The sequence below is a fragment of the Choristoneura fumiferana genome, chromosome Z (assembly GCF_025370935.1).
Source record: "Choristoneura fumiferana chromosome Z, NRCan_CFum_1, whole genome shotgun sequence".
NCBI classification, from domain to species: domain Eukaryota; kingdom Metazoa; phylum Arthropoda; class Insecta; order Lepidoptera; family Tortricidae; genus Choristoneura; species Choristoneura fumiferana.
In genome coordinates, this window is record NC_133472.1 from 9,850,574 (window position 1) to 9,863,738 (window position 13,165).

The 13,165-nt window shown below is 36.3% G+C and overlaps 1 protein-coding gene across 1 annotated transcript in view; it reads left to right on the forward strand.

Moving 5' to 3' along the window:
- Nup54 (nuclear pore complex protein Nup54) overlaps positions 1-13,165 on the forward strand; it is a 36,973-nt gene that overhangs the window by 20,924 nt on the left and 2,884 nt on the right. Inside the window, exon 11 of the mRNA XM_074085556.1 lies at positions 13,066-13,153. Within this exon, the coding sequence (XP_073941657.1) occupies positions 13,066-13,153 (88 nt within the window). The remainder of the gene's footprint in view (positions 1-13,065; positions 13,154-13,165) is intronic.

Genomic DNA, 13,165 nt, shown 5'->3' on the forward strand with positions numbered 1-13,165 from the left:
CCTCCGAACTTATTGCGTTTCATTCAGGTGAAATACACATACCTACACCCCAGGCCAAAAGTATGGCATCAAGCGTATCTGACAATAGAAAACTGATTATAATTTATTTGTGATTTGAAAACAAAAGAGTAAAAAACCAATTCCAAAAAAATAAAAAATGGAATGGAACAATAGTCGTGTACCTCACCTACATACTACGGGTTTCAATCCATCCTGCTGGGTCGTGCCTCTGGCTTCAGCATCAGATCAGTTCGAAAGAATCATTAACTTAAAGCTCCTTCTTAGTCGCTTATCTAGGTATATTAATAATGATCGTTTATAGACGAGCGAGCATTACTTAGCTTTGACGAGTTCCATTGGTCATCTACGGTCTTCATCATCAGGTCCAGTTTACCAAATGATACTTTTTGAATGTAAATGCTTATCTTAATGCTAAAAATGCCAAAATCGCCATAGGTCTGCCTATAAAATTTGAGGTTTGCCCTCGATTTCCCTAGGATCCCATCATCAGATCTTGACTTGGCGACAATGGGACCACCTCAGAAGAGTACCCTTTCGAATAAAAAAAGAATTTTGAAAATCGGTACACAATTGAGTGAGTAATCGGCGAACATACATAAAAAAATTATAAACATTGGAACATAGAACCTCCTCCTTTTTTGAAGTCGATTAAAAATGAGAATAGAAAAATTTTCAAATATTAAAATATTAAGAAAAAAAACTTTGTTTCCATACTTTTGGCCTGGGGTGGACATTCATAACGTGTAAAGGAAGGTGTACTTGTCTATGATTCGAATAAGCATGTGATCAAGGAGCTGATGTTCAAGAAGTGCTTGTAAACGTCTAATTATTAACGAACCAGCTGTTGCCCGCGCGCGACTTAAGCCTGCGAATAATACGATTAACGCGCGTCCGCGGGAACTGTACAATTTTCGGGATAAAATTATCCGATGTCCTTCTCAGGGTCTCAAATAAGGGTGACATCTTTTTGGCATATTTTGTGAACTTATTACGCAAAACAGGTTTTGCATAATTTATTTACGCCGAATCTTAAACTTGCCGAAATTTAGGTCGGCATATTTCTTTATAAGCAGAATGATTGTTTACCCGAATATTATATTAGCATAATATTATCATGGCCGAATTTTATTATGTATAATACTGTTTAGCATATATGTAATTCAGCCGAATTTTGGTAGCCCGAAATCCTGTCCAAATCTATATCCGAAAATACATCAAGTACTATTTCTTGATTAGTGTAAGTATTAGTAAACATAAAAACGGTAAATTTAGTTACGGAAAGGTTACCTTATGTCCCTCAGATTAAAAATAAAAGCACCGCGAAGCGGGGGGTTCGTCGACTTTGTCACAGTCATGTCTCCGTATCATAAAAATACTAGCACCCAGTAGTTACTAGTTTCCAGAGAAGTATATTGGATTAGGTTAGTAAGTTAAGGTAATCATAGTAGAACGTACAACAAGAGCATAAAACGAGCCATTTTACCCGAGACGTTGATATAGCCACCCGAGCCGAAAAAAACTTTTTCACCTCTCATGCTCGTAAAGTTCGTGTTTATGCAGGATCTAGGCGACGTAAAATAACGTTTTATGCTCTAGTGCATAAAGTAAAATCTTCGTCTAAGACCAAGGCAATTAGGTGTAAACAGCCACAAACAAAGAATTTCTACATATTTTTAAAATTTTTAAATTTATATAAAACTAAAAATCAATAAAACTAAAAAAAATATAAATATGTATAATAGTAATGCGTGAACAATAAAAGGTAAGTACAAAGTAAGTTAACAATTGTTTCCAGCGTTGCTATTTCATTTCCTCGCCATCGAAGTGAAAAGTAGAGTGTAAAACTATTCGAACGTCTCGGGCAAATTGGCTCGTTTTATGCTCTTGTTGTACAATCTACTATAGTAACTAACTTTCTGCGTAACTAATTTATGCGTAAGTCATTTTCTGTCTAAACAATATTCGGAGTTCGCAAATTATGCGTAAAGCCCATTCGGCTTACATTGGTTATGCGTAAAAGAATTCTGAAACTGTTCAGTTCAGAAATAAATACTACTCATATTATGCGTAAACAGAATATTCAAAATAGAATTATGACAAAAATATTCGTAAACAAGGGGTACCCTCAAATAATATCCGTCCGTACCAAACTTCATCACGTTCGGTTGAGTACCTACTTTAAACATGAAAGCGTAACAGACAAAGACACATACTCACTTTTTCCCCTATTTCTCTTCCTTCAGCAGGGCTACCACGAAACTCGAAACTCGAAGTTCGTGTCGTGCGGTCCCTCTGACACTTAGGGCCTGTTTCACCACTTGTTGACTAACTTTAAGTGACGGATATCAGTGATGCCGTCTCTGTTTGTTTTGTCCGAATAAACAAAGACGGTATTACTTTTATCTGGCACTTAAAGTTAGTCGACAGATGGTGAAACAGGCCCTTATACTATTTAATACGAGAGGGAGAGGGATGGTATGATACGAACTTCGAGTTTCGTAGTAGCCCTGCTGTTTTATTTTGACGATTAAAAATCGCCAATGTCCTTGACCAATCGACTAATAAGAGATCTACGAGTATCCACTTTTTTACCTTAATACATTGTAATAAAATAAGGTCCAAAACTGTACACATTCTTTATAGATGACTGTCTAACTTCCAATCTAAAATTCATCATAATAATGAAAATGTAAGGTTGTTGGTGTACTAATCGTGATTCAGTGGTGGCGTACAACTGAAGCAGATAAGTAGAGTTATTATCGCATTCATTACCATCCTACTAATATTATAAATGTGAAATTCTGTGAGTGAGTGAGTGAGTCAGTGAGTGAGTGAGTTTGTGAGTGAGTGAGTTTGTGAGTGAGTGAGTTTGTGAGTGAGTGAGTTTGTGAGTGAGTGAGTGAGTGAGTATGTTTGTTACTTCTTCACGCTGAAACGCCTGGACGGATTTGGATGAAATTTGGCAAAAAGCCAAAAAGTTAGTTTATAACCTGGATTAAAACGTAGGATACTGTTTATCTCGATATTCCCACGGGATAGGGATAAAATCTTAAAATAACAATTGCTGGGCTTAATAGTCATGAAATTCGGTATGTAGATAGCTGGACGTGTGGAATAACACATAAGATACTTTTTATCCCGATATTCCCTCGGGATAAGAATAAAATCTTGAAAAAACAACCGCTGAGCTTAAGAGTCATGAAATTTGTTATGTAGATAGCTGGACATTTGAAATAACAAATTGGCTACTTTTTATCCCAATTTTCCCACGGGATAGGGATAAAATCTCGAAATAGCAACCGCTGGGCTTAGAGTCATGAAATTTGGCATGGTTGTTATAATACGTCAATGAAATTTTAGGGAATTCCCACGAGAATTTAATAAAATCCCGGAATTTTAATTCAACTGCTGTATCTAATGAATAACGCGTGCGAAGCCGCGGGTAAACGCTAGTATTACATATTGCATAGATTATGTCTAGGTAGTATAAATATCAAGGAAATTTAGCTGTATCCAAAAAATAAGTATATCAATAAAATGTCGAGCCAAACTCGATTTAAGACGTGAGTTATCCGGGTTTGTTTCATTAAATAAATAAAATAAATACCGCTAAACTTAAAAAAAAAAAAAAACTTACGTTTCACGCACTACGCACTTGTCATTGCACACGTATACACCTTTCTCAGTTAGTTAGAGAAATAATATTTGTTTTTCTCGTCTGGCTTATTATTATGTTATTATTTAAATAGGTTAGTGTGTTAGTTACATTTCTTTGGAACATTGAACTTTTGCTTTATTTGTCATAATCATACACAACATATCGGTATGTAAAGTAAAAGAGGCTTGTTAGTATACATTCGGAGGAAGCATTCCGGGATAGGTACATAATTATTGCATTTTAAACCTTCGACCAATAGACAGAGAGCGGACTGCAAAATTTCGTACCTACTTGATACCGCGATGAAACGCACAATGGTTTCCCATAAAACTGATGCTGAGTCTGAATTTGATAGTCTGCCGCGGCGGAACTTGCCGAAAGTACCAAAAAAATAGTCACTTCCGGTGCGAAAAAAGGGGCGTCATTTAACCCATCTGATACTGAAATAATAGTGATGGCATCAGTTAGGAATTTAGTTAAGAAATTTACCTTTGAGAGCGTCTGCCGACCACTTCCGGCAAAATAAATACTGACATATTTTGCTTTTCTGTATCTAACAGTAAATTCCTAACTGATGCCATGACTATTATTTCAGTATCAAATGGGTTAAATGACGCCCCTTTTTTCGTATCGGAAGTGACTATTTTTTTGGTACTTTCGGCAAGTTCCGCCGCGGCAGACTATCAAACTCAGCATCAGTTTTATGGGAAACCATTGTGCGTTTCATCGCGGTATCAAGTAGGTACGAAATTTTGCAGTCCGCTCTCCGTCTACAACCAACCAAACCAGTCGATGATTATACATTTACATAATGTAAGGTTTGGTTGTCATTTTGTAAGATTGACATGGATACATCTCTTTTGTAATTGACTGTACCTATTTATCGTACGGAACCTTCTCCATGCGAATTTGACTCTTAGGTACTTGTCTTCCTTCTTGTCTCTATTTTACTCCAAAAAAGGTAACAGATCGTGCATAGAGTGCTTATTTAGTCTAAATGCGCCTTATATTGTTCATTGAAGCTTTGTTAAGTGGATAACCAATAGACTGGGTTGGCAACCCAAACATAAGCTCTATTGTTTTTTTTTTTCAATTATTACATCAATCAACAAATCCAAGTACAAACTAGTCTCGCCAGTTTTATATCGAACCGATGGTCCTAAGTAAACGTCGACTGAACAGTCGACTTATTTGAATTTGTACCATAGAATTTTATTTAGTTTTTTTTTCATTATACATATGTAGATATCTCGTCAATTGAAGAACGATTCTACCAAAAGTAAAATACAGTTTTAAAACATGGCAGTCGTGTCAGTATACGAATTCTATATTTCCGCTTCTAATTTCGAGATATTGACCATCGGGCCAATGGATATTCCCCAATTGGCGACGAAATCATTGACCGATGCCAGGTTGCACCGGCCTAAACTGGCTCTTGAATACATAACGTTACCGCTCATGCATCCCCTATATATATAGAATGTTATCTATCACTAATCATATCAGATCATATCGCCGTAAATGTCATTTTGATTTTCGTTGTGAAACATTGCAATGTCATTATGTCATTTATTTTGGTACATATGGCATTAAAATATTCAAATCATCGTATTTTTTTTATTTTTTTTTATTTACATAATATCTATATCATGATTGGTTTTTTGGAGTATTTTTGTATTTTTTATTTCAACTCCAAATTTGTTACTTTTAACGGGTATCCCTGAAACCATATCGAAAATACAAACTGAGACATGGATGCACAGAAAAACCAGAAAAAGAGACCAGCACTGGGAATCGAACCCAGGTCCTCAGCAATCCGTGCTGCGTGCTATAACTCCTACACCACTGCTGGACAGGAATCTAGACACGAATTTTTCCTATGCATACATACATATCTCAGGTTGCTTATTTCTACTATGCTACTTAAGCAGCAGCACTAGTGACGTCTATGTTTCGTCGACAGACGTCACATTCTTTCGGAACTAACCGCTCACCCAGACAAGAGATGTCACTACTAAGCAATCAAATTATGATTGGTTTTTGGAGTCTTTTTGTATTTTTTATTTTAACTCCAAATTTGTTACTTTTTCGGGTATCCCGCGAAAACATCGAAAATACAAACTGAGACATGGATGCACAGAAAAACCAACCAATGCACAGAAATAAGCACCTGAGATATGTATGCATAGGAAAAATTCGTGTCTAGATTCCTGTCCAGCAGTGGTGTAGGGATTATAGCACGCAGCACGGATTGCTGAGGACCTGGGTTCGATTCCCTGTGCTGGTCTCTTTTTCTGGTTTTTCTGTGCATCCATGTCTCAGTTTGTATTTTTGATATATCTATATCACTTGATATCTCTGACAAGCAAATAGAAAAATAAAGTAGACGCGGTATTTTGATGAAAACTGATTGACTTAAGACGTCAGAATTAATTCATTCAACCACTGCATGCCCAACCCGCTTGAATCATGACCCAATTCATATTTATTAATATAATTAAGAGATAAACTTTGTTTGTTAGAGGAACTTCTAGAACTTTTTTAAAATTTCTCGCTTATAGCTTAGCTAAGCGCTTCCATATTACTAACATAGGCTACTTTTTATCCCAGTAATGTGTTTAAGTTGTGTACTAAGACTTAAGTAAGACGCGACGCGGACGAAGTTATGAACAACAGTAAGGAGTATTTACGCATTCAAAGGAAACATGTTAGTCATCTCATCGCAATTTATAAAAAGTTAAAGTCCAAACTGACTGATCGTTAACGCCCAGTCCTCTGACATAGAAAGCTGATATTTTTAATTTATGACGGAGTAAAAACGAATTAGAGAAATCCCTTTTCTTCTTAGTTCTGTAGGCCCAACCACGGGCTATCTTATAAAAACCTGGTTTCAAATAATAAAAAAACGCGTTCAAATCTTCCACCCGTTTAAGAGCTACGGCGCCACAGACTGACGCACAGACACACATAGCGGTCAAACTTATAACACCCCTCTTTTTGCGTCGGGGGTTAAAAACTAGCAATAAGCAAGCAATAAATGTAATTTATTGTGACAAAGTTCTATAGAACAGCGCGACACGACAGTACGCGTCACCTATCATGCAGGAAGCAAGTGCACGATAGCGACCGGTGAGGACGCGTATTGCGTGTTTTTATTTTTATGGTTTACGTGTCAACCGTAAGGAAGCAGTTTGAGGGCTACAAAATCGAATGCCGCTCTTGAATGTTGTTAGAATACCTACATGTATTAACTTTCTTTCTAGTGGCCGATCTGTGAAATCACGCCTGTCACCATTCGAAAATGGTGAATCTGTATGTTGCGATAAATAACCTTGGAGTAGGCATTTTATAAAAGCCGGAACATTAAATTACAAGTTGAAAAAAGTATTGGCGCTGTCATTTTATATTACTCCATTTTGTATTCCAAATGTAACGCAAATTATAAACGAATTATTTCACAGGTCACGTTTTAAAAATGAGTCCTCTGAATAATTTTTATTTCTTGGTTTGAAAACGTGTGTTTGAATTATTGCACTAGCTCACACATGTACTCGCCTGTACTGATCTTATGAATGTCAAATCAATGGGTGGTAAAACAGTCCCTTAATGTACATCGAAAATACAAACTGAGACATGGATGCACAGAAAAACCAGAAAAAGAGACCAGTGCTGGGAATCGAACCCAGGTTTTCCTATGCATACATATCTCAGGTTGCTTTCTTTCTACAACTCTACTTAAGCAGCAGCACTAGCGACATCTATGTTTCGCTCTCATCGAGATACGTCACATTCTTTCGGAACTAACCGCTCACCCAGACAAGAGGTGTCGCTACCAAGCAATCAAATTATGATTGGTTTTTTGGAGTCTTTGTATTTTTTATTTCAACTCCAAATTTGTTACTTTTACGGGTATCCCGTGAAACCATATCGAAAATACAATATTTATTTATTTATTTTGTGTTTGTTTTTGTTTATTAATTTTTATTTATTTTGTATTTTCGATATGGTTCCACGGGATACCCGTAAAAGTAACAAATTTGAAGTTGAAATAAAAAATAAAAAAAGACTCCGAAAAACCAACTTTAATGTACAGCCGAGGAAACTGAAACACGTACCAGAGTGGAACCTTTTTCATAATCAATTGCGCTTCAATGTGACGTTAGTAGCACAAAGGTTTCACCCTGGTACGTGATTCAGTTTCTTAGACTGTTCCATTGGTGGTCTAACAAAAATGTATATTTCCGAACGATTTTCTTGACGATTTTGCTAACTTGCCGTTGCATTACCGTAACCTTTTTTTTCCAAAAACTTAATTAAGATTGATGTCGATACGATAAAAGTCTAGACTGATAAATTTTATCTGAACGCCCTTTAGATTGTATGTAGGACATGTGAAAGTTTGATGATACCTACCTACCAACGTTATGTTTAAGGTCGCTTGTCACGGTCAGCTAGGCACTACAGCGCCAGTAGATGACGTTAGTGTGCAAATTCCTCGTATTTTATTTTTTTTAGGCATGAAATCGTGGATATTTTTATAAAATAATGTACATACCGCCAATAGCGTGAAATTTATGATATATCATACCAAGTTTCAGATGTATTTTAATTTAGAAAATACTTTCACTTGATCGCTGCAGTTTCGACTGAGATATTTTCGCACACATGCTTGTAATTTGTTGTAAACAGAAGTCTTTGTTAATTTCGCTCTCATGAACAAAGAGCAGATTGGCCTAGTTGCATAAGGCTAGAGTTTAACCTACCCTCAGCTTAGGAAGTTCGGGTTCAAACCCGTTGTAAGATTTTTATTTTTTATTTTTCATATTGTTCTCAGTTAATGATGTTAATATTTTTTTAAAATGTGTAGCTAAAAATTTATATGACCTAATTTAGGCACAAACATTGTTTTTAAAATTTTAGGTAAATCTGAATATGCACAGCACAACTACAGTAAGTACTATGAGACTTATAACTCCTCACATCCACTCAAGGGTTGCTTGGTAGAGATCCCTTCGAGGGATAAGTTCGCCTTTACAAAGTCAAGGAAACCGAATCACGTACCAGAGTGGAACCCAAGTGGAACCTTTTCATATTCAATTGCGCTGTGATTTCTTTGGCAAGTGTACGGGATGTCAACATGACATTTGTAGGACATAGGTTCCACCCTGGTACGTGACTCAGTTTCCTTGACCGTAACTCAACGATTGTTTATTTATTTTTTATTTACAATACACTTTACATCCCATCATCATCCCAGCCTATATACGTCCCACTGCAGGGCACAGGCCTCCCCTCAGAATGAGAGGGCTTGGGCCATAGTTCCCACGCGGGCCCAGTGCGGATTGGGAACTTCACACACACACCATTGAATTGCTTAGCAGGTTTGTGCAGGTTTCCTCACGATACACACTATGAGAAAATTTGTCATAATCATCATCCCTATACATACCTACATACAGAGGCCACCTCTCACAATGAGGGCTTGGGCGTTATTTTCAACGCAGGCCCAGTGTGAATTGAAATATAGCACACACCATTAATTATATAGCAGGTGTGTGTACGTTTCTTCACGATATTTTCCTTCAACGAAAAACACGTGAAAATATGAAATTAGACTTGTTTATTTTTATTTCAAATTTAATTGGTTGGGTAGTAATCGAAGGCTCTATTGAAGAACAAATAAAAAGTCCATCACTAAGTCAGTTTTTATTTATTTATTTAAATCAGTCAATTTAATTAGCCCACATACAACCACTGCTGAGTGCCTCTTGCATTTTCACGCCACTTTTCCAGTCTCGTACACAGCTTACCAGCCGACAATGTTATGACAGTGTTTTTCACTCTGTAATTAAATATTTTATTATGAAAATAAAACATTTTGAAGAAGCATATTTTGTCAAATGAACTTTTCTCTGAACTCCAAAATTACCGAGATATGAGGCTCAAAAATTAGTCCGCTACCAAGGGGCTGGGGACTTGGAAAAAAAAAACAGTAAAAAAATCTGTCCTAAACACCTACGGTCATGGAAACTGAGACTTTAGGCCTCCCCCATATTTTCTCGTGTTGCCAATACTCGCCACGTTTGATAAGCGGGTTGGCGAGCGTAGTAAGTATATGATGTGGGGTTGCTTGGAAAACGCTGCTGCCTATCTTCTGATATTATCCCTCAGCCGATTCCTACGGTACTCACGGGGGTGGTGGAAGTTGTATGTTGTACTCAGCCTCTACTGTACTTGCTTTTTAATTTCCTTATAATGCGTCTTTTTCGAGACCAGAGTATTGATGCTTTATGTATTTTTTTCGCAAAGTTCGTGGCTTCATAGTTTCCAATGTGAATTATAATTCAGTTCAATACTTGAAAATATAACTGCATTCACATTATAGATTATAGATAATGATAATCCCGCCAGTTTCGAGGACAAATTACGATAATTTAATTTAGGAAAAAATTACTCCATTAGTTTACAATGTCATGACAACCTATGACAACAAACGAACAAAAAATTATGACTTGACGAATTTGACATTTGACTCGATGTTTTTTTATTTTTATTTTATGGAAAAAGCCACAAGCCATGCAGCCTTTATCTGATTTTATCACTACTAATTTATAATCCGTTAATGCAATTTTCCGTACTTATTTGTCAATACGTTAATGTTATGTGATTTTCTTCCTAATTTCTGTCGGAAACCCAAAGAATTGGCAATACATTTGTTCGTTGCACTTCAGTCTTTTGACTGACGGACTATGTACCTATGGCCAGCAAAAATATTAAAAAAAAAGTTAAACGAGCTTCAAAATGGTAATTATGTGATTTTGATCAGACAAATCAAACGAAATCTGGCAACGTCGCTTAGCATCGAATTGTCAGCGAGTTGACAACGTAGCTGAAATACACACTACTAATCGAGCCGTTGGCGTACGATACTGTCGCCGTCCACTCACATATTGACAAAAAATAACTAAAATAATCATCTAGATTAAGCTATTAATCAAAAGCTTTCTTTAGGTAAATAAAAAATGCCTCAAATAAAGAACAAAATAAAAGTCAACAGATGTGATTTTAATTTCAAATTATTCTTTCTAGCCCACATGATTGTGTTAATACTTTAGTATGGAAATCGTTCCACCTTAAAGCTACACTATTGGATGAGAAAAACAGAATAGGAGGGCTTTGCCCAGCCGTGGGAGTGGGACGTATACTATAATATCCAGGAGACAACGACTACCTGCTATTCTGCCCTGCGAATTACTTGCAGTAATCAACATTTTGGGAATTTCACATCTTTATATTGCCATTTTAGGCATGTTTAAGACGTTTTGTTGTAAGGCCAATGTTTATCTTATCGGATTATTACACTGTCGTCATTCTGGGAACATTTGAGCAGGTACAGTGAGGTAAACTCTGAAAGATATGAAAATCGAGAGCTGCGTGGTCGAACTCGATAAGTGGAGCTAATATTTTGTAGAAATTTTGAATTTAGACGTTTACTAGTGTTCTTTTTCAATGAACAATTTCGATGTATCGAGTGTGACCATGCACCCCTGGCAATAAATAAAAAATTAAATTAAATTTATCTACCAAGTTACATTTATGTATCCATTTTAATTTCTGCTACGGAACATTTCGTCGGCTGGTCGGTCACTTAGACAGTTATTACAAGCCAAGCCAAGCCAATTACAAGTTATTGTTAGAAAGTTATGTTTAATAAAGTTTTTATGAAATTACAAGCAAGGGTCAGATCATGGAAATTTAATTTGACCCACTTCCAGTGCTCGGATTAGGAAAATGACACTAAAGAATACGTTTAAACGATTTAAAAAAATTCCAATCCAAAGAATGCGAATGAACCGGAATTTTTCCTACCAATCAAGAATTACTTGGTTAATTAATTCTAGTTTGACTAATGAGTTCACGATATATACCGCTAAATTGACAAACTGTGGTGGTCACTCGCTTCGTTTTATCTCATCCGGATATAATCGGTTCGAGTTACATTATTTCGCCTAATGTTGTTTAACATTGTCGATATTTGATTTGTATACCGGTGCGTTAGACTAGTTCCTTGATTTTTTTATATATTTATTTTATTTTATTTTATTTATTTGGGGCATCAACAGCATTACAGCCAGCAGCAGCAGTTTAAATGTAACACTTTACTTGACAATAGCCAACTCCCATGAGTAGGTGCAGAAATACTTGGAAATGTTGCTTTAACATAAAGCATAACTAATTTTGTATATTTGAAGGATTTTTAACCGACTTCAAAAGAAAGAGGAGGTTGTCAATTCGGTTGTATTTTTTTTACATAAATATAAATAAATATCATTCAAGCTACTACTACTAGGTACAGTCGAGTTCATAAACTTGTGAGCAAAAATTTGATCAAAAATATCTGAACACGACTCTATTGTTAACGGCGTAGAAGCGGGTTCAGATATTTTTGATCAAACTTTTGCTCACAAAATTATGAACTCGACTGTTTTAAGCAAGTTAGGCTACGTTTAAACACACTTCCATAGATAAATGCGTATTTAAATGCATATTGAACATCCAAGACTGAAAGTTAGGACAGTGGACCACATGGTAATATGATAAATTAAGATGGTGCCGAAATAGGACTGCGAATGAGGTCGCCATCAGCCACGGTCGTAAAAGATATAGGTATATATGAAAAAAATACATTCCTATATGGTCCACAATGCACAGTGTTTATTAATCTTAATAAACAAATCGTGATAAACCAAACTTTTTTATAAATTTAACTCTGTTATTTTGCTATTACGCTCTTTTATATTTAACATCATTTGAGTCTGAGATGTCTAAGGATTGTAGGACACATATCACTGTGGTCCATATAGGAATGTGGAATGTGGTTGTGTGCAGTTGGCAGTGTCGACCATATAGGAATGTGAAAAAGATAGGAAATTGAATTTAGGAATTGTACGCTGACGACATTCAAAGTCAAAGTCAAAATATCTTTATTCAATTTAGGCTATAAAAAGTACTTATGATATGAATGTCAAAAAAATCTACCACCAGTCCGGAAAAACCTCTGTTGAGGACAATCCGGCAAGAAACTCAACGAGGTATATTTTTTTTGTAAACAGATTTACAATATTGTTAAATGATATCTATACATCACAACTTCAAAAGTATTTAACACAACTTTAACATTGTGGATGAGCTGAGGTGACAAAATAGAACAGTGTAACTGCTAGAATACTGATGTTTCCCAGTCGTGGCTTTCCCTTTTGTGGGTTCACCTAATCGTGGCAAAATGATCAGTAAACAACGAACCGAGGCCTAGTTTCCTCAACTATAAATATCTCCGCCGTGGCTAATGGTTTAACCCACAGTAATGTACTAATGCTTGGTTGCAGGGTCGTCTGAACGAGTTGCTTAGTGCGGTGCGTTTGCAACGCAGCGCGATCGCGGGCGGCTCCCACGAACGCTATCAACTAGACCCTGGTAAGTGCCCAT